Genomic DNA, 27,811 nt, shown 5'->3' on the forward strand with positions numbered 1-27,811 from the left:
CTTCTTGTTACCGGACGTGTTTCACTCGACGAGCGTGTGTAGCTCAAAGGTGGAGGGTAGCTCGAAAAACTCATTCATTGAAAATAAGCGGATATTTTGACATACTGTTCATTTACTGTAGAAATCTGAGGCATTTACATAGCAATGATCGAACCAAAGAAGCGTGTGGCGGATATGGCCGTTGTTCCCGTAGGAGTGAAGAGGCCGCGGACGGAGCTGGTGGCCGCAGCACAATCCCAGCAGCTCTCCGCTATGGTGAGACTGAAAGAAACTCAAATATATGGAAAATACTAGCTCAAAATATTGAAAATTCTATTGTTGGGATTTTGATTCATCCCACTGAGTCGAATCATTTGAACGAGTGCTTAAGGAAGATTTCCTCCATGACTCTGTCTGCAGTTTGCATGGCGAATTTTAGCATATTTTATTAAATAAACATCAACTGAACGCATGCTCACTTGTTACAATGCTGTTATCGAATACTTAAATAAAACACAACTGTAAGAATTACAAATAGTGCCAGGGAATGCAAAAAAGAAATCATAATGCAAACATGTAAAAATGTAAGCCTGAACCACAAAACCAGTCATAAACGTAAATTTTTGTGATATTTATATGTTAGCTGAGTAAATAAGCTTTTCGTTGACGTGTAGTTTGTTAGGATATGGACAATATGTAGCAGAGAATAACTCAACTATATAAAATCTTTAATCTGAGGCTTCGAAGAAATCAAATAATTAAGAAAGTCACCTTTAAAGTATGAATTAAGTGCTTAGCAATGCATATTTCTACTTAAAATTTAGGTTTATACACAGTTACATTGGTAATATTCTAACATTTTTAGCCATAAATATATTAGATTTTTTAACCTTGTATACAATGTGTTTTTGGCTATTTTCACAAATGTTCCAGTGCATCGAAAGCACACAGTGTTTCGAAATAGCTTTTGTGAAAATAAAAAGGTTACAAGCACACTACCTGACATAAGTCTTGTCGTTGATCCCAGTTGTAAGAGCAACAAATAATAACTTGACTTCTAGTTGATCATTTGGAAAAGTGGCAGAAAGTGGATTTTCCTGATGAATCATCTGCTGAACTGCATCCCAATCATCACAAATTCTGCAGAAGACCTACTGGAACCCACATGGAGCCAAGATTCTCACAGAAATCAGTAATGTTTGGTGAAGGAAAAAAGTCATGGTTTGGGGTTACATTCAGTAATGGGGCATGCAAGAGATCTGCAGAGTGCACTGCAACATCAACAGCCTGAGGTATCAAGACATTTGTGCTGCCCATTACATTACAAACCACAGGAGAGGGCAAATTCTCCAGCAGGATAGCGCTCCTTCTCATACTTCAGCCTCCACATCAAAGCTCCTGAAAGCAAAGAAGGTCAAGGTGCTCCAGGATTGGCCAGCCCAGTCACCAGACTAGAACATTATTGAGCATGTCTGGGGTAAAATGAAGGAGAAGGCCTTACAGATGAATCCAAAGAATGTTGATGAGCTCTGGGAGTCCTGCAGGAACGCTTTCTTTGCCATTCCAGATGACTTTATTAATCAGTGATTTGAGTCATTGCAGAGATGTATGGATGCAGTCCTCCAAGCTCATGATGAAGTCAGACACAATATTCATTCTGTCCCCACTGCAGCATGACTTTATACTGGACATTATTTCTGTTCAGTGACAAGACTTTTGTATAAGCAAACTCAGAGCTTACTGTCCTAATTAAATCATTAATAATCAAGGTATGATCATATTTTATTTTGGTGAAATAAGCATAATCTAGAGGCCTTTGCCTTTCATATAAGCCACTTCTGATACCAAATGATCAACTAGAAGTCAAGTTATTATTTGCTGTTCCTAAAACACGGCTATAAGACTTTTGTCAGGTAGTGTACATGTAAATTCAGATGTGTAATTATTCAAATGTATAACAGAATAACTAATCACAATAAATTTGATTATAATTTTAATTATTTAAATAATTTAAATTATGAAAATTATAAATGAAGGAATAAGTATTTGTGGGTTTATAAGGGCAATATTTTGTTTACTTTGGATATATATTAGCGATATAAGTACAATTTCCCCAGATGACTTAACATGTATGATAGCCATTATTTTTATCTGTTAAAAATGTTAACCTCTCAACAGAGACCCAAATAGGTTTTGCAATTTCTTTATATAAATAATAACAATAATTTTAATAAGAGAGATGTGTATACAAAAAGAGAGCAGTCACTTCAGAAAGGAGAGAATTTGATGAAGTAAGACCCGCGCCATCTGCAGTCAAAGGATATTGGGTGCACAATTAGGGGGTGGGGCTTCATCATCCCCCAGTGAACACCTGCATAAACATTAATGTGTGTGTGTGTGTGTGTGTTTTCAGGGCCCGCCACGCAGCTCCAGTCTGCAGGCTCCTATAATGCTGCTCTCTGGTCATGAAGGAGAAGTTTACTGCTGCAAATTTCACCCTAATGGAGCCACTTTAGCCTCTTCAGGATACGACCGCCTCATCTGTGAGTCACGCCAATAATTACGTATGGATGTAATGCTGCCTTTACATGCACCTAGGCCTGTCGCAATAATCAATATATCAAGTTATCGTTCAACACGTTGACATGACCTCAAATATTTTTTATTGAATTATGTTTAACAGAGCAAGGGAATGTTCACAGTATTACCTATAATGTTGTTTTTTTCTGCTGGCGAAAGCCTTTTGTTTTATTTCAGCTAGAATAAAAGCAGTTAAAAAAAAACATTTTAAAGTCAATATTATTAGCTGCCTTAAACAATATGTTGTGTTTGATTGGCAACAGAACAAACCATCGTTATACAATGACTTACCTAGTTACCCTAACCTGCCTCTTTTATAAGAAAGTTTTATATTTAATTTCTCCCCTGCTGTTGCAACATGCAGATCAGCTTCTGTTTACCGCTTCACCCTTTTCATTCATTCATTTTCTTGTCGGCTTAGTCCCTTTATTAATCCGGGGTCGCCACAGCGGAATGAACCGCCAACTTATCCAGCAAGTTTTTACGCAGCGGATGCCCTTCCAGCCGCAACCCATCTCTGGGAAACATCCACACACACATTCACACACAAACACTTATACACTACGGACAATTTAGCCTACCCAGTTCACCTGTACCGCATGTCTTTGGACTGTGGGGGAAACCGGAGCACCTGGAGGAAACCCACGCGAAGGCAGGGAGAACATGCAAACTCCACACAGAAACGCCAACTGAGCCGAGGTTCGACCCAGCGACCTTCTTGCTGTGAGGCGACAGCACCACATACTGCGCCACTGCCTTGCCCCTTCACCCTTGTGTTATGTTTAATTTTAGACTTGTTGATTATGTGTTGATGTATTAATTGTCATCGCTTTGTGTTTTTCTGCTAGTGATGTGGAATGTTTATGGAGACTGTGAAAACTACGCCACGCTTAAAGGCCACAGTGGAGCCGTGATGGAGCTTCATTATAACACAGACGGCAGGTGTGTGTGTGTGTGTGTGTGTGTGTGTGTGTGCACAAGATGAGTTAAATAAAAATAAAGAAGATAAATCTTTTTGCAGTTGCTTTTGACAATAAATATCATTCCAAAGCAGCTTTGAAAAAAACATGCAAGTTATTACATTGCCGTCAAGAAAAGGTAAAGGGCACCTACAATGAAAATCATCTTTTGTAATCTGTTTGGACAGAACAGTGTAGGTATACTGTGTCCACAGTCATATTTGAGTAATATAAACACAATAAGTCTCTTATTTTAAATTTCTTGACATATAATAGGATCCAAATCCCTCACATTTTGAGGCCCACCGCAACGTGACGGAGTGCGGTTTCTCTTGTATTAACATGTCTCAGTAGTAACGCGTATAATCATATCAACAAGACAGGACGTGCCAAAGCAACCAGGATTAAAGGATCTGTTCAGCTCTCTGTGATCAGCAATCATTATCAAATGTGATCAAGAGTGATTTTCACAAGTTTAAAATGTTTGGAATTACTGCGATTTTACAGTCTTTATCACCACAGCCGCATGTCAGTACAGTTATAAAAGAAGACGCTTCAGTGCTGTCTTGTGGACGTTAAATCAGGTTTATTTTGTACATTAACATAACAGATATCCATACAGCAGTGGATCTATTCATTCATTAATTTTCTTGTCGGCTTAGTCCCTTTATTAATCCGGGGTCGCCACAGCGGAATGAACCGCCAACTTATCCAGCAAGTTTTTTACGCAGCAGATGCCCTTCCAGCTGCAAACCATCTCTGGGAAACAGCAGTGGATTATTGTGTATCATGTCACATTTGCCATGCAAAGTGTGTGTGTGTGTGTGTGTGTGTGTGTGTGTGTGTGTGTGTGTGTGAACTTTGTAATGACATTGTCTGTGACTCATCATTCTCATCGACTCATTAACTCCACAACAAATACATCAAATAATCATTGGGAAAGTTCTTACTGTAGTATTTCTCACAAACGTTACGCAAGATCTGCTTCCTTCATGTCTGTCACTGTGCTGTTTATCTCACACAGCCAAGGCGGAGATTGAGTGACACTCTGAGAGGCACGTGGGAAGGGTGGGCAGGGAGAACTAGCATTAAAGGCGCAGGCAACAAAAAACAGCTACAATGTGTTCAGAGCAGAAAAATCCAACATTCTGAAAGGTCTAATAAATAATCTGATGGGTGTTTTGGAGACACAAAAGACTTATCTTACATCTTGAAAAAGGGGTAAAATAGGTGCCCTTAGGGATTTAAGTGTAGCAATATAAACATAGTCAACCTGCACTTATGCAGCGTCCTTTCAAAAAGGTGATGTCTATATCTGTAATACATGTTCAATTAAGTGTATTTGGGTGTTAATAATGTCTAAAATGCATCGTACTAAAAGTGTGTTTGTGTTTTTTAGCCTGCTGTTCTCTGCCAGTACGGATAAGACAGTGTGTGTGTGGGACAGCGAGACGGGGGAGCGTGTGAAGCGGCTGAAAGGCCACACGTCCTTCGTGAACTCGTGTTTTCCAGCACGTCGCGGCCCACAGCTGGCCTGCACCGGCAGCGATGACGGAACTGTGAAGGTAAATCCCAGGATTAGACTCGTAACTCTTTAGATGTCTCGAATCTTAGGAATGAATCTTAAAAAACTTCAAGACATTTTTTACAAACTCACTCTGGTGCAGGATATTGTTAAAGTGAACAGAATATGGCTCCTTTTCGGATCCTTTTCACAACACTCTTATGATTTATATGTATTTATGTACAGTTGAAGTCAGAATTATTAGCCCCCCTGTGTATTTTTCCACCAATTTCTGTTTAACTGAAAGATTTTTTCAACACATTTCTAAACATAATAGTTTTAATAACTCATTTCTAATAACTGATTTATTTTATCTGTGCCATGATGACAGCACAATATTTTACTAGATATTTTTTAAGAAACTAATATTCACCTTTAAGTGACATGTAAAGGCCTAACTAGATTATTTAGGCAAGTTAAAGTAATTAGGTAAGTTATTGTATAAATAATGTTTTTTTTTCTCTAGACAATCTGAAAAAATATTGCTTTAGGGGGCAAATAATATTGACCTTAAAGTGTTTCCTCTAGGATTTTTTTCCAGCTGTGGCGGCAGGCCTTTTTCACACAGATCTACCAATTACCTGTAGGGTTATTTCAATGACAAATGTCGTGAACGCAGTTTTACAAGTCGAGATCGCATTTATGTTATATCCAACAGCATGCGGATCTCTTTACTTGCGCACCGATTTCCTCTGCTCGTGCACAAAACTTCTTTCATGCCCACTCCGCCGCTTCAAGAGCGTGCAGATCTTCTTGTGCGCTCTCAAATAAACGCTGCTGAAGTGCGATTTAGTGCATTTATGTAACGAGTATGTCTCCAGAATTTATTAGATTTGCTAGGAATATTTATGAATTTCTCTAATGAACCTACAGAGCGGTATTAATGCGTCCTGAAGTAAAGTGAAATGGCTATACGTCTTGTTTGCTGGCCTCCCGCATCACGCACCTGTCAGCCAGTCCTTCAGTCAGTCAGTACGTAACCTTAAAGGGTAAACAAATGACGCACAGCACGGTTACAGAAAAGTTTGCGCTATTATAATTCACTTCCCCTTTAATACGTTTTGGTTCGATTATTACCCGCTATTAAAAAATAAAATGTTTTGAATGAGAAGCTGTAATGTAGCCGTGGTGGGATGAATTTTGGCGTGGCGCCCCGCCATGGAAGAATGAATGTAGCGGAAACCATGCCTTAAAATGGTTTTTAAAAAAATGAAAAACTGCTTTTATCCTAGCCGAAATAAAACAAATAAGACTTTCTCCGGAAGAAAAAAATATTTTAGGAAATACTGTGGAAATTTCCTTGCTCTGTTAGACATTATTTGGTCAAACATCATTCAAATGTTCACAGAAGAGCTAATAATTTTGACTTCAACTGTATGTATTATATTATCTTTGCATCAAATTGCAAAAAACTATTGACTGCTCGTGTGAGGCATTTGAAATGCAGCGTCTGTGGAGCAGCACAGTAAATCTGACATTGTTTTCTCTTCTGGCTGCCATTTTCAGTCTTGCACAATTTTTTTCCTTTCTCTAAAAGTCTTGATAACACCATCATGGAGTTTTTCTTCTGTTATTTCAGCAAATAGGATTGTAAATGGATGATTTGTTGGTGTACTCTGCCATTCACTGTCCCAACTATGAGGACCACTACTGAGAAACCCAGAAATATGAAAAGGCTCCATCATAATGTACAATGTTTATTATATGTTATACATTGAGCATGAAGAATCATCATTAGTAAAGGATGACAGAGTTTTTAGTTTTGGATGAACTACCCCTGTAATGTTGTCTTTTTTCATGTTACAAGGCAGAACAAGTTTATGTAGCACATTTCATACACAGTGGAAATTCAAAATGCTTTACATAAACACGAATAAAAGAAACAAGAAAATAAATATTACTAAAATAATTAAAAATTATCAAAACAGATAAAAACAGATTAAAAGGTTATAAAGCAATGCTAAAGAAAAAAAGATAATGAAAATTGTTCCTGGCAAAACTGGAGCAGAATATTTGTGCATCTCAGAGCAGTGCAGTGTTTTGTTTCTGAATGAGTCTGTTTTGGAGTGAATCGTTTGTATCGATTCATTGAATCACTTAGGACAGGGACTTGTCGCCACCTACTGGTGATTTTGGTGTCATTAATTTATCCATGACTGGCTTAAAAGAACTCCAAACACGGGGTTTAACAGTGTTAAAAAAATGTTTGGTAGCGAACTATAGACATACATTATTATTTAATTTTGCTATTATTCGGTCTTGCTTGGAAATAATCATGCAAACTAGGTGCTACTGGGAAATGGCTATCTTTGCTCAGCATCAGGTGCACAGCTGGAGGCAGTTGGGCTGCGAACTGTGACCTTATTTTAATGACAAATGTCTAATAATACTGCTAATTTACGTTTTTATTTAGTTTAAGCATACACAATGAATGTAAATGATATGTAAACTTAGTTGATCTATATAATTAATTAATAATAATTAAAAGCCTGGGTGATGGTCCACAGAGGGCTCTTGTTTTGAGGGCTACCTCACAAGCTCAGATTTGGTTGACCAATCAGAGGAAAATGGGCGTTTCAGCACCGCCTACATGTGTATAATATATTTTGAAGTTGTTTATCCATTTTGTTACCCTAAAAAAAAAAAAGAAAATCCTACCAAAATCTTGTTTTTTCGTTTTTTGTGAGCAAATGAAAAATGATTTTCATTTTCCTTTTTTTGTTTGAAAACGGATATGGATTGGACAGAAGATACCCTGATTTATTAGCCGCCTTGAGATTTTTTCTCAATTGGCTACAGAACAAATCACTGTTGTCAAATGACTTGCCTAGTCAAGCCTTTAAACTCCACTTTTAGCTGAAAACTAGTGTCTTGAAACATAACTATTATGTACTGCCATCATAGCAAAGACAAAAGAAGTGAGCTTAGTAGTTATTAAAACTATTATGTTTAGAAATGTGTTGAAAACAATCTCTCCATCAAACAGCACTTGGGAAATATTTGAAAAGGAATACAGGAGGGCTAATAATGTCTTCAACTGCACATATATTATTCATTATTGGATTTATGTATTTATTTGGTCAGTATTGGACACCATAAAGAGAGATGAGTTTGTGTGTATCAGGCTAACAGTGTTGAGATGGACTAACAGTGTGTTCTCTGTTGTTGTTGTAGCTGTGGGACATCAGAAAGAAAGCCTCCGTTCACACTTTCCAGAACACATATCAGGTTCTTAGTGTGACGTTCAATGACACCAGTGACCAGATCATCTCAGGAGGAATCGACAATGACATAAAGGTCTGTGAGCTATGAACAGTCTCAAACTAATTACTAGGGCTTCATGATATTGGAAAAATCTGACATTGCATTTTGTTTATCTGCTTTTTTATTTTCTGTTTATTTATTTATTTATTTATTATATATTTATTTACTATATATTTATTATTTATTTATTATATATTTATTTACTATATATTTATTATTTATTTATTATATATTTATTTACTATATATTTATTATTTATTTATTTATTATATATTTATTATTTATTTATTTATTTATTATATATTTATTTACTGTATATTTATTATTTACTATATTTTTATTTATTATATATTTATTTACTATATATTTATTATTTATTTATTATATATTTATTTAATATATATTTATTGTTTATTTATTAAATATTTATTTAATATATATTTATTATTTATTTATTTATTATATATTTATTTACATATTTGAAGTCAGAATTATTAGCCCCCCTAAATAATTAGCATTATTTTCCCCCCAATTTCTGTTTAAAAGAGAGCAGATTTTATTAACACATTTCTAAACATAATAGTTTTAATAACTCATTTCTAATAACTGATTTATTTTATCTTTGCCATGCTGACAGTACATAATATTTGACTAGATCTTTTTCAAGACACTTCTATACAGCTTAAAGTGACATTTAAAGGCTTAACTAGGTTAATTAGGGTAACTAGGCAGGTTAGGGTAATTAGGCAGTTATTGTATATTGATGGTTCGTTCTGTAGACTATCGAAAAGATTAGAATTACTTGTCACAGACGCAGAGAGACTTTTTTTTTCTGGGCATAAGCTGCACGATATATAAACATTCCTGCCTTTCACCTTAGCGAGGGAATAGTGGTGCTTATATTTCCAGTTAGCAAACGCTACCTTTGACCTTGTTGGATTTGCCATCGTCCTGACTGCAGGTCGTTAATGTGTGCGACTTGCTGTGCGTGTGCTTGTGTTAACGCCCAGCCTACTCTGCCTCTGATTGGCAAATGATGGACCCGGAAAAAACTCACACTAACACCGGGAGAACATGCAAACTACACACAGAAATGCCAACTGGCCCATCTGGGACTTGAACCAGCGACCTTCCTGCTGTGAGGCGACAGTGCTAACCACTGAGCCACCATGCCGCCCATAAAACATAAACAGATATTTCAATATACTGTTAAGCAACATATAGATTCTTTGTGAAACTATGTCTCCAGTTTGCAGATGTCACATCCATAATGTTGGGAGTTGTTCATATATATATAATTATGTGTGTGTTTGTTTGTGTGGTTGATGCTGCAGGTGTGGGACCTCAGACAGAACAAGCTGATTTACAGTATGCAGGGTCACGGGGACTCTGTGACTGGACTAAGTCTCAGCGCGGACGGATCTTACCTGCTCTCCAACTCCATGGATAACAGCGGTAAGCTCAAACACGTACCTGACAAAAATACATACATACATACATACATACATACATCCATACATACATGCATGCATCCATCCATACATACATACATACATACATCCATACATACATGCATGCATACATACATGCATACATACATACATACATACATACATACATGCATACATACATACATGCATACATCCATACATACATACATACATCCATACATACATCCATACATACATGCATACATCCATACATACATACATGCATCCATACATACATACATGCATCCATACATGCATACATACATCCATACATACATACATACATACATGCATACATACATACATGCATGCATCCATACATACATACATACATACATACATACATCCATACATACATGCATGCATACATACATGCATACATACATACATACATACATACATACATGCATACATACATACATGCATACATCCATACATACATACATACATCCATACATACATCCATACATACATGCATACATCCATACATACATACATGCATCCATACATACATACATGCATCCATACATGCATACATACATCCATACATACATACATACATACATGCATACATACATACATGCATGCATCCATACATACATACATACATCCATACATACATCCATACATACATGCATGCATGCATCCATACATACATACATACATGCATACATACATACATACATGCATACATACATACATACATACATGCATACATACATCCATACATACATGCATACATACATACATCCATACATACATGCATACATACATACATACATGCATACATGCATACATACATGCATACATACATACATACATGCATACATACATACATCCATACATACATACATCCATACATACATGCATACATACATACATACATGCATACATACATACATACATATTTACATACACACACACACACACTAAATCTGATGTTTCTGTTTGTGTGTGTGTTTGTGAACAGTTCGTGTCTGGGATATTCGTCCATTTGCACCAAAAGAAAGGTGTGTGAAGATCTTTCAGGGAAATGTCCATAACTTTGAGAAGGTAAGCCTAATTTGCTCTATTTTCAAAAAGAAACTGTGTTTAAGGGTGTGTGTGTGTGCATGAGATATTGATCAAAACATCTGCTCTTTAAAACAACACTGATGATGTGATCATATCACACACTCTAACTCAGAAGGAAGGGCAATAATGTTCCTCTTTGATTGCTGTTTAAAGGCTGAGGTCCATTGTCAATTGTGTATTTTCTAGAATCTTCTGAGATGCTCCTGGTCTGCTGATGGCAGTAAGATTGCAGCTGGCTCTGCTGACAGGTACAGTAATGTCTTGTGTGGTCCGGCCAATGCTCTTTACACTTTATGAATATTCATTCATTCATTTTCTTTTCGGCTTAGTCCCTTTATTATTCTGGGGTCACCACAGCGGAATGAACCGCCAACTTATCCAGCATACAATGCCCTTCCAGCTGCAACCCATCACTGGGATACTTCCATACACACTCATTTACATACATACACCACGGACAATTTAGCCTACCCAATTCACCTGAACCGCATGTCTTTGGACTTGTAGGGGAAACCGGAGCACCCGGAGGAAACCCACGTGAATACTATATGAATATGTGTGAGGTTAATCTGTGGTGTTTGTGTTGTAGGTTTGTGTATATTTGGGACACAACGACCCGCAGGATCGTCTATAAGCTCCCTGGTCACGCTGGCTCTGTCAATGAGGTGGCTTTCCATCCAGAGGAGCCCATTGGTAAACACAGAACGTTTATTAAAACGCTTAATGTAGCTTAATAGACCCGTTTCTGCTCCATTTGTCACTGTTTTATTTTGTGTCTTCCACAGTTCTGTCTGGATCCAGTGATAAACGCCTCTACATCGGAGAGATTCAATAAGTGTGTGTGTGTGTGTGTGTGTGTGTGTGTGTGTGTGTGTGTGTGTGTGTGTGTGTGTGTGTGTGTGGGCGCGTGTGCGTGTGCGTGTGTGTGTGCGTGTGAGAGGATTAGGAGGAGATATGATTTGGAATTTGGCTGTATCTGTATTTGTCTGCAGAATATTGCTGGCCAGTTGTGGGAAATTGTTGAACGTTGCCTTTTTTTATGCTTTTAATAAACTTGTTTCCAGAATTATTGTGTGCGCTGTGTTTTATGGATGAAGTATGGAATATTTGTGTTGGACGATAACTGAAAATGTGGATCTGTGTTATTTAAGAATTGTGAAAACATGTGATGTTTTATATACGTGTAGTTTAAAGTATTTCTTATTTGTTTTGGAGTTTGATTTCTGAAACTTTCCATTTTTTGGGGCTACTTTTGGTCATACATATATATATTTTTTTATTTCTGCCAGTTAACATCGTGCTGATCTTTTTTCTGTAAATATTAAACAAAACAACAGAATTGTGGCATGCTCAACGGCCACTTTATTAGGTACACCTGTCCAATTGCTTGTTAATGCAACTTTCCAATCAGCCAATCACATGGCTGCATCTCAATGCATTTAGGTATGTAGACATGGTCAAGATGATCTGCTGCAGTTCAAACAGAATGGGGAAGAAGGTGATTTAAGTGACTCTGAACGTTGTATGGTTTGAACGGTTCACGCTGGTGATGGTGGTGTAATGGTGTGGGGGATATTTTCTTGGCACACTTTAGGCCCACTAGTACCAATTGAGGATTGTCAACATCGCACTTACAGCAGGATAACGCACCATTTCATAGAGGGCAAATCACCTCAGACTGGTTTCTTGACCATGACGATGAGTTCACTGTACTCAAATGGCCTCCACAGTTACCAGATCTCAATCCAATAGAGCACATTTGAGATGTGGTGGAATGGGAGATTCGCATCATGGATGTGGAGCCAAGAAATCTGCAGCAACTGCATGATGCTATCATGTCAATATGGACCAAAATCTTTGAGGAATATTTCCAGTACTTTGTTGAATCTATGCCATGAAGGATTAAAGTAGTTCTGAAGGTAAATTGGGTCCAACCCGGGACTAGCAAGATGTACCTACTAAATTGGCCGGTGAGTGTATGTATATATGTATATATATATATATATATATATATATATATATATATATATATATATATATATATATATATATATATATATATATATATATATATATTGTGTGTGTACAAACATGCAGGTTTCTTAATGTTCCAAATAATATTGTGACGCATATCACAAATTTAAAATATAAAAACATTTATTCAAAACAACTTTTTTATAAAAAAAAATGTTTAGTTCAATATATTTAAAATTTTCTTTGTAAATAAACGTAAAAATATGATCATCGTCATTTTTTGCTCTGAAAAAAGGTCAAGTCATAACTAACGGTATTATACGACACCAAATTAAAGCCACGCCTTTATTATTTGTTTACAATATATAATATTTATAGTTTTCACAATTATAACATAATATCCATCCATGAAATCGTCGGTTTCCACTTTATAATTTCCTCCACAGTCGCATGATGGTCTCTTTGTGCTGTGTATGTGTGTGTGTGTGTGAGTGAACGCCTCGTGTTGTGGCGCGGGCGCGAGCGTCTCTATGCGGGTGCGCGCGCGGGCTGCAGACTCGCACGCGGGTGTCTGATTTCCACCCACAAACCCGCTCCGTGCACCCTCCCGGGGCCGATGTTGACAAAGAGAAGGATGGTGGCTCAAGCTACACCGCCGGTTTAGTAATTCAGCTCATAAAAACCAACACCGGAGCTCACGGTAAGTCACAAAGGCTCCCTTTGTGTTGGTTTCATTGGCGTTATTTTCTTACCTCGCGCTCTTATATACACCCCCCGCTCCGTCTGATGCTTATCATATGATGCTCATTTCTGCCTGTTAATCGCGCCCGTTGACTCTTCCTCTGTTCTTTGTGCTATTTTTGGGGTCTGGTACCCGGTACGGAATGAAGGTGTGGCAGATTGGCTAGGATTTGAGACCGCAGTTTGGACGCTTTGATTCGGACAATTCGGCGGAGGAGCTCCGGAATGACCAGCGGACATCCGCGAGCATCGACGCCGCGAAGCGTGCACTCGGCCCGGCGGGCGTCTTGATGTTTTGACTGCTGATCGTGAAGCGCGCTGGAGCTCACCGGGGACTCCGCTTTCTCCCGACGCCTCGCGGGGCCCAAGCCGTGCCTCAAGCGCGAGAGCATGGGTCGGTGCGACGGGAGGTGCACGCTGGTGGTCATCTGCTGCCTGCAGCTGGTAAGACTCTCTTGTTGGTCTCCAGTCCATAATCTGACAACAAATGAAGAGTTGCCATCTGAAATGTTTTCTCATCATCCTATGTTTATGTGTAGGTATTTCTCTTTAAATGGAAAGAAAATAATATATTGTTTCCCATAATTATTGAAATTACCCACACAAGAGAGCTTGCACTGTGAAAAAATGCAGGGTCCACACAATTCATTCATAATGTCCCAACACAAATCACTTCACAGATTTAACAAATATAAGTGGATCGAACATAAAAAATTAAACTATCCCAACGTAATTGTGTAATTTCAGCACATTTTAAATAAGTACATGCAACTAAAAAGAGACATTCAGTGTGAGAATAATGTTCATTTTTGAAAAAGACAATCCAGACAGTATATGTTTAGATCTGAACTCCTCAAATAGAGATGGTGTGAGGGCCTGAAGCTAAGAGAGAAGGTGCCCTGGTTCTCTTTTCATAAGTGAGTCACCTGTCAGAAGTTTTCTTGGAGAGAAACTTCATGCCCCAGATATGCACAAACACACACACACACACACACATGCATGATTTGTGGGTTCATGTGAGGATGAGGGGCCTCTGGAGGAAGGGGCTCTTGTCTCAATGAGACGAGGGCCGGGGCTCCAGGCAGTTTCCATGGAAACAGCTGCGGCACAGCGCTTTGGGATCATTTCCTATGTGTGTGGAGATAATATGTTTATTTATTTGCTATTGACCTAAGGGGAGAGTTCACCCAAACATTAAAATTCTGTCATCATTTACTCGCCCTTTACTTTTAAATCTTTGAGTTTGTTTGTTGTGTTAAACCAAAGGCTGTAGGATACACAAGCTGTGTCACCTGTATAATTTTGAATGGGGAAAAGTGTGACGGTCAATATGGCGAATAAAGCCCCACCTACTAGTGCAGGAGCCAATCATAGGTCGCTATAGACTGAGTATTCTCCGGTGGAGGGGCTCGGACCAGACGTGGCAAGTCATTTCACTCAGCAGCCACATTGGAATGGGCAACTTCAAACTCACCAAAACTACTTGCCAAGCTTACAATTGCATTACATATTATGAATAACCAATACAATTAAACAACAACTGTCTATTTAGTTTCATTTCCAAATGAAATGTCAGTCAATAAAGATCAATGATTGGCTCCTGTACTAGAAGGCGGGCTTTTTCCACCATATAGCGATCGCTGATTGGCTCCTGTACTAAAAAGCGGGTTTTCATTCGCCATATCAAAGAGCATAGAATCACCATGAGGCGACACTCTAGTGCAATTTAGGAAACAGCCACTAGATGGCGCGGCAGCCATTCTGGAATGAAAACTCCAATAGAACTACAGAATATTATAAGTCTGTAAAATAAACTGTTAAAAGTGCTGATGATTGTAATAGTAAGTCAGTGTTTCCTCCAGGATTTTTTTCCAGCTGTGGCGGCAGACTCTGTTGGCCATTTTACACAGATCTACCACTACATGTGGCGGTATTTCATTGACAAATGTCATGGGCGCTGTATTAAGTCGAGATCGCATTCATGTAATAGCCTACAAGCATGTCAATCTCTGCTTGAGTGCCGATTTCCTCTGTTTGTGCACAAAACTCTTGCGCGCCCTCAAATATACACTGCTCAAGCGCAGATTTTCTAGTCAATGTCAAAATATCAGCGTTTTGAAAAAAAGAGAGAGTAAATTTGAATTTCGGGGTGAACTGTCCCTTTAAATATCTAGCTGCTCTGGACTTGGTTTGGATGTTGGCTTCTTTTCAATCCCAATGGATGGGGCAAACATTACTGCATCCAAAATGCTGAAAAGCCTTGGAGTAATGATTGATGACCAACTAAACTTCTCTGACCACATTTCTAGAACTGCTCGATCGTGCAGATTCGCACTCTATAACATCAGAAAGGTCCGACCCTTCTTATCTGAACATGCAGCTCAACTCCTTGTTCAAGCTCTTGTTCTCTCCAGACTGGATTACTGCAACTCTCTACTAGCCGGGCTCCCAGCTAGCTCTATCAAACCTCTTTAGATGCTTCAGAACGCAGCAGCACGAGTGGTCTTTAATGAACCTAAAAGAGCACATGTCACTCCGCTGCTCATCCGTTTGCACTGGCTGCCAGTTGCTGCTTGCATCAAATTCAAAGCTCTGATGTTTGCCTACAAAGCGATTTCTGGCTTTGCTCCTTCTTATCTGCTCTCACTTCTGCAGATGTATGTGCCCTCCAGAAACTTGCGTTCTGTTAATGAACGTCGCCTCGTGGTTCCATCCCAAAGAGGGAAGAAATCTCTTCCCGAACGCTCACGCTCAATCTGCCCAGTTGGTGGAATGAACTCCCTAACTGCATCAGAACAGCAGAGTCACTCGCTGTTTTCAAGAAACGACTAAAAACTCAACTATTTAGTCTCCACTTCACTTCCTAATCTGCAATTGTCTCTCTGGATATACCACTAACTGTACTCAAAAAAAAAAAAAAAAAAAATTTACTAATACTTTCCTTCTTAGACTTTACAGACCTGAAACTTGCCTGCAGCACTTATTCATTGTTGCTCTTATAGTTGTGTAAATTGCTTCCTTGTCCTCATTTGTGAGTCGCTTTGGATAAAAGCGTCTGCTAAATGACTAAATGTAAACTAACCCACCAGCAGGACCAGACAGAATATGCAGACTCCATCATCAAATTATCCAAAATATTGAATCAATGCACATGCGGCAGAAGAGCGTGCAATACTTTGGGCTGAGGGATGCTCCAGAATCTGGTCTGGCGCAGGTCTTTTGCTGATGATCCTTCTGTGAAGAGTTTTCCATCTCTTCTCTTTGTGGTTAATGTGCAGTCAGTGCTTGGACTGATCCTGCATTTCTGCCAAGAACAGTAGCCAGCAAAAGCAGATTCTGTGTACTGTTTGCCTGCCAATAGAACTTGGGGAGTCTGCAGCAGCGCAGGCTTGTTTTGCCAGGCTGATTTGGCTGGATCGCTCATGTTGAAGTCTGTAAAGATCTGAGATAAGGGTCGACAGACATGATTTTATCTGTGTTTGCTACAAGGAAGAAATGAAAAGAGGGTTCTGGATATCAGCAATATAAAAGTGACTGTATATCTGTGATCTAAACGATTTACAGAAAACAGCCAGTAAATGTCATGTAGTGTAGGTAATCTATACAGGGCTTGCTCATTTTCAAAAAACCATAGTAGCATATAGCCCAAATAAACATTAGTTACTAAATAAAAAGAAATGAAATGCATACACTTACTAAATAAAAAGTTATACTGCATTCATCATAAGATATACAGTTGAAGTCAGAATTATTCGCCCCCGTTTATTTTTTTTTACCCAATTTCTGTTTAACAGAGATAATATTTTTACAGCACATTTCTAAACACCATGGTTTTAATAAGTCATCTCTAATAACTGATTTATTTTATCTTTGCCATGATGACAGTAAATAATATTTGGCTTGATATTCTTTAAGACACTTCTATACAGCTTAAAGTGACATTTAAAGGCTTAACTAGGTTAATTAGGTTAACTAGGCAGGTTAGGGTAATTTGGCAAGTTATTGTATAACGATGGTTTGTTCTGTAGACTATCAAAAAAAATTGCTTAAAGGGGCTAATAATATTATTCTTAAAATGATTCTTAAAAAAATATAAACTGCTTTTATTCTAGCAAAAATAAAACAAATAAGACTTTCTCCAGAAGAAAAAATATTATCAGACATACTGTGAAAATTTCCTTGCTCTGTTAAACATAATTTGGGAAATATTTTAAAAAGAAAAAAAAAATCGTGGGTGGCTAAAAATCCTGACTCCTAACTGTATATAATTTTTTTTAATGATTTGTATTTATTTGTTTATTTTTGGTGATTTATATTCATTTATTCATTTTTATCTGTATATAGTGTCATAATTATATCTATGATTTATATTTATTTATTTTTAATTATTGATTAAAAATATAATATATAATTATTTATTTATTTATATCTATATATAATCATTATATTACAATTATTATAATCATTATTACATATGAACCGCGGAATGAACCGCCAACTTATTCAGCACATGTTTTTACGCAGCGAATGCACTTCCAGCCGCAACCCATCACTGGGAAATTAGTTTTATTTATTTATATTTCTTTATTTTTGATTATATATTTTATTATTTATATTTATTTCTTTATTTTTATTATATTTATTTATTTATCCATATCTATATATAATAATATCATTATTATAACTATCTATATATATATGTATATAGTATATATTTATACATTATGAAAATGTATATGATGATGATGATGATGATGAAACGACATTATTTCACCTTCTATTTTGACATTTTCCCATGATTTATAGTTGAAGAATTCAAGCGGACACTTTGTTTGCATTTAATATATTCTCTATGCATGTAAAATCAGTAGTGAGAGTTCAATATGGCATATGTAAAGTGGTCTTGGTTTGTTTTGCAGGTCGCTGCATTACAGAGGCAGGTGTTTGACTTTATGGGATATCAGTGGGCTCCCATCCTGGCCAACTTCCTCCATATCATGGCCGTCATTCTGGGAGTGTTTGGAACTGTGCAAGTCCGCTCCAGATATCTGATACTGGTAAGCATACTAACAACTTTGCATCTACAATTGAAAATGGTTTACATGCTTTTTTGAACATCACCTGCATTAATTCATTTATTTGGTAACACTTTAGTTTAAGTCACAATTCACACATTTACTACTGGCTAATTACCTGATTATCATTAAGATATCAGCTGTTTATTAGCACTTATAAAGTATGATTTATTTTATATCCCTAGTTCTACCATATACCTAAACCCAACTACTACCTTACTAACTAGTAATAAGCAGCTAATTACAGCTAATTTATTGAGCTAAAAGTATTAGTTACTTATTTGGTAATAGCGTGAATTGTATATTATGCTAAAATCACTTTTATAAGGGGTTTAAACAGTTGTGTGGCAGTGTGTAAATATAACCGACCTCTAATGGTAAAAATTAATGATATTTTTTATAATCACACTGCATTAAAACAGTCTGCAGAAGAACTTTGATTGACATTTTCCCTTTGTACGTGTCATCAAAGGGGGAAAGCCCCGCCCATTAGTGGCGATCTCTTATTAGCATAAACAGCCCTGAGTGCGAAGCAGCTGTATGAATTATTAGAGTTTGAATTATTTGCAATGCTGATGAACAGGCATTTGTAGCTCCGCCCTCTTTTGAAAAGAGCACCATCTCATTTGAATTTAAAGCGACAGTCACCAAAACAACACAATTACCGTACGTTCACATCAAAAGCGGAGAGAGTTCATTTTCAATGAGAGCCGGCGGCGATAAGCAGCGAGGAGAAGCGCGTCAAGGAGAGTTGAAATCAAGTCAACTATATGGTAATGAGCTATGACGCGGTTCGGCGGCAAGCATTTAGACTGAAGAAGTCCACCACTTGAGAGGAGTTCAGAGAACACAGACCTGTGAACTTTGGTTCCGACCACAGTTGTTCCCAGGGGTTTGATTATTGCATTCCCTGGATTTTCAATTGTTTGCATTGTTTTCTTTCAGTAACATGCTTTAAATAAGTTACTGATGTGCATTAATGTTATATTTATCTTAAAGCGGGAATCTCACGCGTACAAAACAGAATTGCTGCTTCAGGATATTTCAGACATATGGACACATTGGATAATTAAGTGGAGCAAAACCACAGCAAACGCAACTTGATCTTCCATTGTTAAATGAATTTGATAAGAAGTGCGCAACATTTTCACTCTAGAAAGCATGTTTTAGGCAGTGATGTAACTGATATGCTGCATGGCCCCTTTAAATACGAGATCAATGGAGCGAATTCTGACGCTCTCGCCGCCGGAGCTGAAGGCAGACAACGTTGTTGCCAGGGCGGCTAGAGCGACCTTGGACGCACTCGCCGCTTTCAGTGTGAACGCACAGTTAGGAGCAAAGCCTAAAAGGGGCCAGTTTCAAAGAGTTATCAAACACGATTTGTGTGGTATTTTGAGCTGAAACTTCACATACTCGAGTGATGTCTGAATCTTGTTTTATATCTTGTAAAAGGGGTATAATCGGTTCCCTTTAAGTGTGTAATAGAATAAAGTTATAAATAAATAAAGTGTGATCATATGTTTGTGTGTATATATGCACTCTTCCAGTATGCTGTGTGGCTTGTGGTCTGGGTGGGCTGGAACTCGTTCATCATCTGTTTTTATCTGGAAGTTGGTCACCTGTCTCAGGTAAGGGGAATCAGTGCATTGCCAGATTTCAGTGTCATGTTCTGTCACTGTGTAAATGCACCAAACAAACAGATTTTATGCAGTGTTATGCAACTCAAGCTCATTCTGAAAACGGCGACTTTACGCGAGAATATCGGGGGCACGAACAACGCTCGCAAGAGGCATTCGAGATGCGAAAAAGCGCACACAGCGGCCTCTCGCGGATTCGCAAAAAATGTTTTTTTTTTCACAAATACGTACCTCCCGGGAGTAATTGGTGGTGTCCAGAATTACAAGCACTCAAACATCCACTCGACTAAGTTTCCAGAATGAACCTGGTTTGTTGTTGTACTATGAAATTGCAAAAAGACATATTTAAATGAAGTTACCTTGAAATTATTATGACGGATCTTCATTTGTTGATAATATAAACACAACAGAGGAAAAAACTCCATTATTGTCCTCCAATGAGAGAGTGATTTTTAATATTAGTTAAAAATACTAATATTTAAAGTCAAAAATTCATTCATTCATTTTCTTGTTGGCTTAGTCCCTTTATTAATCCAGGGTCGCCACAGTGGAATGAACCGTCAACTTATCCAGCAAGTTTTTACTCAGCGGATGCCCTTACCGCCGCAACCCATCTTTGGGAAACATCCACACTCACACTCATACTACGGACAATTAATCCCACCCAGTTCACCTGTACCGCATGTCTTTGGGCTGTGGGGGAAACAGGAGCACCCGGAAGAAACTCACACGAAGGCAGGGAGAACATGCAAACTCCACACAGAAACGCCAACTGAGCCGAAGCTCAAACCAGCGACCCAGCGACCTTCTTGCTGTGAGGCGACAGCACTACCTACTGCACCACTGCCTCGCCCTTAAATTAAAACTTAATTGTTTCATTTATTATTTAACTTTATTATTTATTTGTATATTTTTATTTATTTTTATTTTAATGATTTTTTCAATTTAATGTTTTCATTTATGCAAGTAACCACTTTAAATCAAGAGTTTTATATTTCATGGTTTATATCGCTTCAAATCAAACTTTGTAATGCAGTGATGCTCCTCATAGCGGGTTGATTTGCTTCATCACTAAAAATAATTGAAAGGTGCAGTAGGTGATTGTCTTCAGAAACATGTGTTGTTGTGCTGGTTGAAAGTTTCTTCACAGTCCAATAGTAATGATTAAAGTAAATGATCTAAATGTGTGGCGACACAGTGGCGCAGTAGGTAATGCTGTAGGTCGCTGGTTTGAGCCTCGGCTAGGTCAGTTGGCGTTTCTGTGTGGAGTTTGCATGTTCTCCCTGCGTTCACGTGGGTTTCTAAGGGAACTAAGCCGAAGCAAGATGATTGAATGAATATTCCAAATAAAACCATTCATTCATTCATTTTCTTGTTGGCTTAGTACCTTTATTAATCCGGGGTCGCCACTGCGGAATGAACCGCCAACTTATCCTGCAATTTTTTACACAGCGGATGCCTTTCCAGCCGCAACTCATCTCTGGGAAACATCCACACACATTCACACACTACGGACAATTTAGCCTACCCGATTCACCTGTACCGCATGTCTTTGGACTGTGGGAGCACCCGGAGGAAACCCACGCAATCGCAGGGTGAACGTGCAAACTCCACTCAGAAACGGCAACTGAGCCGAGACTCGAACCAGCAACCTTCTTGCTGTGAGACGACAGCACTACCTACTGCGCCACTGCCTCGCCTCCAAATCAAACCATTTTAATATTATGCAAAACTCTTTCTGTTCAAATTGAGCATTTAATTCTACATAAGTCATGGGAGAATCCTCAATTTGACAAAAACAAACCTGTTTTTTATTTGCAAATACTAAAAAAATGTAGTCGGTGTGGGCTTCTGTCTCTCTTAAAGCCTGCTTGTGTTCTGCTGCAGGACAGGGATTTCCTGATGACATTTAACACTTCGCTTCATCGCTCCTGGTGGATGGAGAACGGGCCTGGTTGCCTAGTTACTCCAGTGCCTGATTCGCCATTGGCTCCTCAGGATCATCATGTGATCACTGTCAGCGGCTGCTTGCTGGACTACCAGTACATAGAGGTGGTCAGTTCAGCTCTGCAAGTGTTTCTCGCAGTGAGTCTTTTACCTTCAATCTATTGCTTCGGTCACATCTCAGTCTGAGGAACATTTTGCACCAGTAGCACCAATATTTCGTCATCTTAGAGTTATAATGTTCTATCTGACATTTTTGTCAAAATCGAGTTATTGACATATTCTTATTAAATGATAACTTATTTACATTATGGGATTTTTTTTGTAAGTTGTTTACATTTTAAGACCTTTTAAAAAATAAATGTTACACACATATTGTTTGCAATAGAATGCAAAAACTTTGAAGCTCAGTATCTCAAAATCATTTAGATTGCCGATAGAACCTTGTAATTTCAAGGTGACGATATGTGTACAGGATATGCTACAAGATTCGATCACTGTTAGAATGAAATGTACTCGCTCTTATTTCATATGTCTGTTTCATAACTCGTAAAGAAGAACTTTTTGAGGAAATCATGAAGGGTGTTTCTCCTTAAAGGGGATTTCTCAGTGGTTTCACCTTCCAAACTGCTTCAAAGAGCTTAAAAATAATCCCAGTTGAGGATTTTCTACCAAAGGCCAATCTCTACCAAAATACATTGGTTATTGTCTTAAATAAAAAATAAAAGATGTTTTAACCACAGAACAGAAGCTTGCATTAGTGTCAGATGAGCCTTTTGCAGTAAAAAAAAAAAAAAAAAAATATATATATATATATATATATATATATATATATATATATATATATATATATATATATATATATATACACACACACACACACACACACATACATACATAATCACTGGCCATCTTATTAGGTACACCTTACTAGTACTAGTACCTTACTGGACCCCGTTTTGATCTCAGAACTGCCTTAATCCTTCATGGCGTAGATTTAACAAGATACTGGAAATATTCCTCAGAGATTTTGCTCCATATTGACATGATAGCATCACAGAGTTTCTCCATGATGTGAATCTCCCATTCCACCACATCCCAAAGGTGCTGTTGGGGCCATTTGAGTACAGTGAACTCATTGTCATGTTCAAGATACCAGTCTGAGATGATTTGTGCTTTTAGACATGGCGCATTATCCTACTGTAAGTAGTCATAAGTAGATGGGTACACTGTGGTCATAAAGAGATGGACATGGTCAGTAACAATACTCAAGTAGGCTGTGGTGCTGACACTATGCTCAATTGGTACTAATGAGGCCAAAGTGTGCCAAGAAAATCATTACACCACCAGCCTAAACCGTTGACACAAGGCAGGATGGATCCATGCTTTCATGTTGTTGACGCCCAGTTCTGACCCGACCATCCGAATGTGGCAGCAGAAATCGAGACTCATCAGATCAGGCAACGTTTTTCTAATCTTCTATTGTCCAGTTTTGGTGAGCCTGTGTGAATTGTAGCCTCAGTTTCCTGTTCTTAGCTGACAGGAGTGGCACCTGTTGTGGTCTTCCGCTGCTGTAGCACATCTGCCTCAAGGTTGGATGTGTTGTGTGTCCAGAGATGCTCTTCTGTAGACCTCGGTTGTAACGAGTGCTTATGTGAGTTACTGTTACCTTTCTATCAGCTGGAACCAGTCTGGCCATTCTCCACTGACTTCTGGCATCAACAAGGCATTTGCGCCCACAGAACTGCCGCTCACTGGATATTTTCTCTTTTTACCCTAGCAATGGTTGTGCATGAAAATCTCAGTAGATCAGCAGTTTCTGAAATACTCAGAATTCCACCAACAACCATGCCACGTTCAAAGTCACTTAAATCAGCTTTCTTCCCCATTCTGATTATTGGTTTGAACTGCAGCAGATTGTCTTGACCATGTCTACATCTTTCATCTCCATCAGAGTTTGCTGCCATGTGATTGGCTGATTAGAGATTTGCACTAACGAGCAGTTTGACAGGTGTACCTAATAAAGTGGCCGAAGATTGTAAACACATATGTATGCATGTATGTGAATAAATTTCAGTGTGCAAAGTACTTAAGACATTTCATGAGGAATAATTATTGACATGCTGTTGAATTATTCGAAAATAATGAACACCTTACTGCATCACCGCCTCAGGTGTGAATTATTTACTAATAATTCAACAAAAAGAGACGACTATTCTGCTTATTCTACTGTCACCCCAGCTAAAGTCGCTATTCAGATGTGGTAATTCAGACATTTGTCTGGTTTTTGTCCTCAAACTGCTCCTGTGTGCAGCACTAGTTTCTCACACATCCAATTCAAAGCCTATGAAATCATTTTACGTAGTGATATATGCACTCAAAACCTGCCGGAACTACTTTAGCCATGTGTTATCTGAAAAAAAAAACGCACACCTCAGAGTGTTCATCAGACAATCAGAATCAAGCGTTCAACAGCATAGACTAGTCAGTGCTAATGTTTGGTTCATAAACTGAAGTGTTACTCATTTATGAAAGCAGATGCGTGTGAATGGTTGTTTATCTATTTGTCTGTTGTGTATTTCAGCTCTTTGGATTTGTTTATGCCTGCTATGTTAGTAAATACAGCCCGGATGACGAGGACAGCTGTGAGTATATTGTGTTTATTATACAAATGGAAAGTGAAGTAGAGTCAGCTTAAAGTGCTTGAGTTGTGATTTGCGTGTCTGTTTCACAGTTGATTTCTTTGATGGATTGGGCTCGTATAATTACCAGCCTCCACAGAAGATCTCCCAATTACAGCTCCGGCCTCTCTATACGTAAGTAGATACACACATTTGTCAAACTAGGCATTCATTATGTCAGTAATATCAGTATTTTTTGACAAAAAATGGTGCTCTTTCAAAATCTGTTATACCGCATTTGGATTTGAGTCTGTGTTAATGAAGTAAATACTTGAATAAGTAAATAAAGAAATAATTAGTAAATACTCATTTAAGTAAATCAATAGTTTAAAAAGTAAATAAGTAAATTGCTAAGTAAATAAGTAAATAATTAAATTAGTAAATAAATTGGTAAATAAAAGTAAATGAGTAAGAAAATAAGTAAATAAATAATTAATAAAGAAAAAGAATAATTATATAAATAATTAAATAAGCTAATTCTTAAGTAAAAAGGTAAATTAGTAAATAATTAAATCAGTAAATAAATAATTAAATAAGTAAATTAGTAAATAAATAATAAAATTAGGAAAAAATTTGGAAATAAATAATTAAATGAGCAAATAATTAAATAAGTAAAGAAATTAAATTAGTAAATTGTAAATAAATCAGTTAAAAATAATTAGTAAATAAATAATTAAATAAGAAAATAAATAGGTAAATAAATTAAATAAGTAAATAAATTAAATTAGTTAATAATTAAGTAAATAAATTAAATAAGTTAAATGAGTAAATACATTAAATAAGTTAAATAATTAAATAAATTAAATAAGTAAATAAATGAAATTAGTAAGTAAATAAGTTAAATAAGTAAATAAATGAAATTAGTAAATAAACAAATAAGTAAATAAATTATTAATATAGTAAATAAATAATTTAATTAGGGAAAATGAGGAATTAAATAAGTAAATAAATAATTAAATTATTAGTAAATTAGTAAGTAAATTAGTAAATAAATAATTAAATTAGTAAATAAATAATTAAATAAGTAATTAAATAAGTAAATAAATTAAATTAGTAAACAAACAATTAAATTAGTAAATAAATAATTAAGGGCAGCACGGTGGCGCAGTTGGTATTTTTTTTTTATACCAGATAAAGTAAAAATTCTCCAGAAGAAAAAAATTATTATAACAACTTCTATTCAATTCTATTTATATTTACCCAGGACTGGATAGAAACCGGAAGAAATTCCAGGTCCAGAAGAAAACACCTGCTAATTTCAGAGAGAGAGGAAGTCCTCTTCATTACGGGAAACACTCAACCAGCTTCAGTGTCTGTTTCCCGCAAACTTTTGTCTCCCTCTGTTGGAGAAAACACACACACGCACCAGCCAGAGTTACAGAGAGACGACCAGCAACCAGACCGACACTACTTAACAGACTTCAAGACAGTCAAAACTGTGTGTGTGTGTGTGTGTGTGTTCGTTCACGTGCGCACAAGCACATAGGCCTTTGTATTTGTTTGAGTATTGACACGCTGTGCGACCTTTGACCCAGGTAATCTTTGAACACAAATGCCGGAGTTTCTGGCAGGAGAGCGGCTGTTTATACTCCGATATAAGACACTATAATGTACCGTGGTAGATGAATGTGTTAGGTTGGCTTAGATGTGTATTTCGGGGGGAATGCTGTAGGACTATTTGTGCATGTAAATCTCACAATAGAGGAGTTGTGCCTCTGGGTTGGCCCTCATACGTCTGCGTGAATGCATGAATGTGCGTCGTGTCCGTGTATTTATGCACATAACGGGACTAGCCATATATGTTGATTGATTTGGACAGGAGATTAGAGTGAATGTATGGTAATGTACACTTCTTGTTTTGAGTGGCTGGAGGCGGCGTAAGGGCAAACCCGAAGGGTGGGACGGCATAATAAACTCTTTCTAGATTAATCTAATGTTTTGTTCACTTGTACATGAGATTGGTGGTCACATTTTATTCACACTAAAAAAACAATGTCTTTTGCTGCTTGTTTGGTCTACTTATTGAAAAGGGGTTGAAACAACACAATTCTTAAAGGAGCAGTATGTAAGTTTGACACCCAGTGGTTGAACTAGGTATTGCATGCGGGTTCAAAACACGCAGGTTGCCAGATTGACGGCACCAACAGGAGTGTGTCTGACTATTAAGCCTGATTTAAGTCAAGTTCTAAATAAAAGCAACGGCATGCGATAGATAGCCGAATATTTTCCATATTAAAAGAAGTTTTTGTCTTAACCGACACCTGATTTTTCTATTTTAGAAACGGCTGAACAACATAAAACTGACAGTGATCACCTCAGGTACAGCTCATGTGCTTTATTCAGCGTTAAATGCTAATAATGTGAGTTTGAAAGCCATTTTACATGAAATTTTTCCATACTACTGAAAGCAGCAGCAGAGTGTTCACCTCAGATCTTGAGAATAAAATAAACCATTTGAAATTAAACTTCAGAACCAGTGGCGTAGCGCAAAATGCGGAGGCCCCCCTGCAGGGATCACTGACAGGGCCCCCAGTTGAGGGGGGGACTACGCGGGGAAGCGATCACAAACTGAGGAGTGGGAAAGGGGGCGGGGTGGAGCGACAACGCGGGGAATCCTTCGCAAACAGGATTGGGAAAGGGGGCGGGGTGGAGCGACAACGCGGGGAATCCTTCGCAAACTGAGGATTGGGAAAGGGGGCGGGGTGGAGCGACAATGCAGGGAATCCTTCGCAAACTGAGGAGTGGGAAAGGGGGCGGGGTGGAGCGACAATGCGGGGAATCCTTCACAAACTGAGGAGTGGGAAAGGGGGCGGGGTGGAGCGACAACGCGGGGAATCCTTCGCAAACTG

General features: G+C 37.8%; 2 protein-coding genes across 3 annotated transcripts; both read left to right on the forward strand.

The window, feature by feature from the left end:
• The first annotated feature begins 36 nt into the window (after positions 1-36).
• snrnp40 (small nuclear ribonucleoprotein 40 (U5)) lies at positions 37-11,976 on the forward strand. The gene is given in 11 exon segments (NM_200322.1): positions 37-255; positions 2,393-2,522; positions 3,408-3,501; positions 4,918-5,083; positions 8,257-8,379; positions 9,681-9,801; positions 10,807-10,889; positions 11,097-11,158; positions 11,500-11,603; positions 11,696-11,743; positions 11,746-11,976. Coding segments are annotated over 10 exon segments (1,042 nt in total). The 5' UTR covers positions 37-144; the 3' UTR covers positions 11,746-11,976.
• A 1,440-nt stretch (positions 11,977-13,416) lies between these two features.
• nkain1 (sodium/potassium transporting ATPase interacting 1) lies at positions 13,417-26,891 on the forward strand. 2 transcript variants are annotated; one of them, NM_200545.1, is made up of 8 exons: positions 13,424-13,584; positions 13,775-14,069; positions 18,545-18,682; positions 20,248-20,328; positions 22,225-22,422; positions 24,866-24,926; positions 25,016-25,097; positions 26,167-26,891. In NM_200545.1, the coding sequence occupies exons 2-8, from the start codon at positions 14,016-14,018 to the stop codon at positions 26,174-26,176; spliced, it is 624 nt and encodes a 207-aa protein (NP_956839.1). In that variant the 5' UTR covers positions 13,424-13,584; positions 13,775-14,015; the 3' UTR covers positions 26,177-26,891. The 2 variants fall into 2 exon arrangements, 1 of the variants encoding a protein (NP_956839.1); XR_015945173.1 differs by lacking the exons at positions 24,866-24,926; positions 25,016-25,097; positions 26,167-26,891 and having other exon boundaries at positions 13,417-13,584; positions 20,248-21,113; positions 21,970-22,276.
• The last annotated feature ends 920 nt before the right edge of the window (positions 26,892-27,811 follow it).

The sequence above is a fragment of the Danio rerio genome, chromosome 19 (assembly GCF_052040795.2).
Source record: "Danio rerio strain M-AB ecotype USA chromosome 19, GRCz13ab, whole genome shotgun sequence".
Classification (NCBI taxonomy): Eukaryota; Metazoa; Chordata; class Actinopteri; order Cypriniformes; family Danionidae; genus Danio; species Danio rerio.

Bases quoted from the DNA above. Each gene is read 5' to 3' on its own strand.
- nkain1 (NM_200545.1), top strand. From the start codon at position 14,016: ATGGGTCGGTGCGACGGGAGGTGCACGCTGGTGGTCATCTGCTGCCTG. The intron at 14,070-18,544 runs GTAAGACTCTCT...TTTGTTTTGCAG, and splicing joins TCATCTGCTGCCTGCAGCTG to GTCGCTGCATTACAGAGGCA. The intron at 18,683-20,247 runs GTAAGCATACTA...GCACTCTTCCAG, and splicing joins GCTCCAGATATCTGATACTG to TATGCTGTGTGGCTTGTGGT.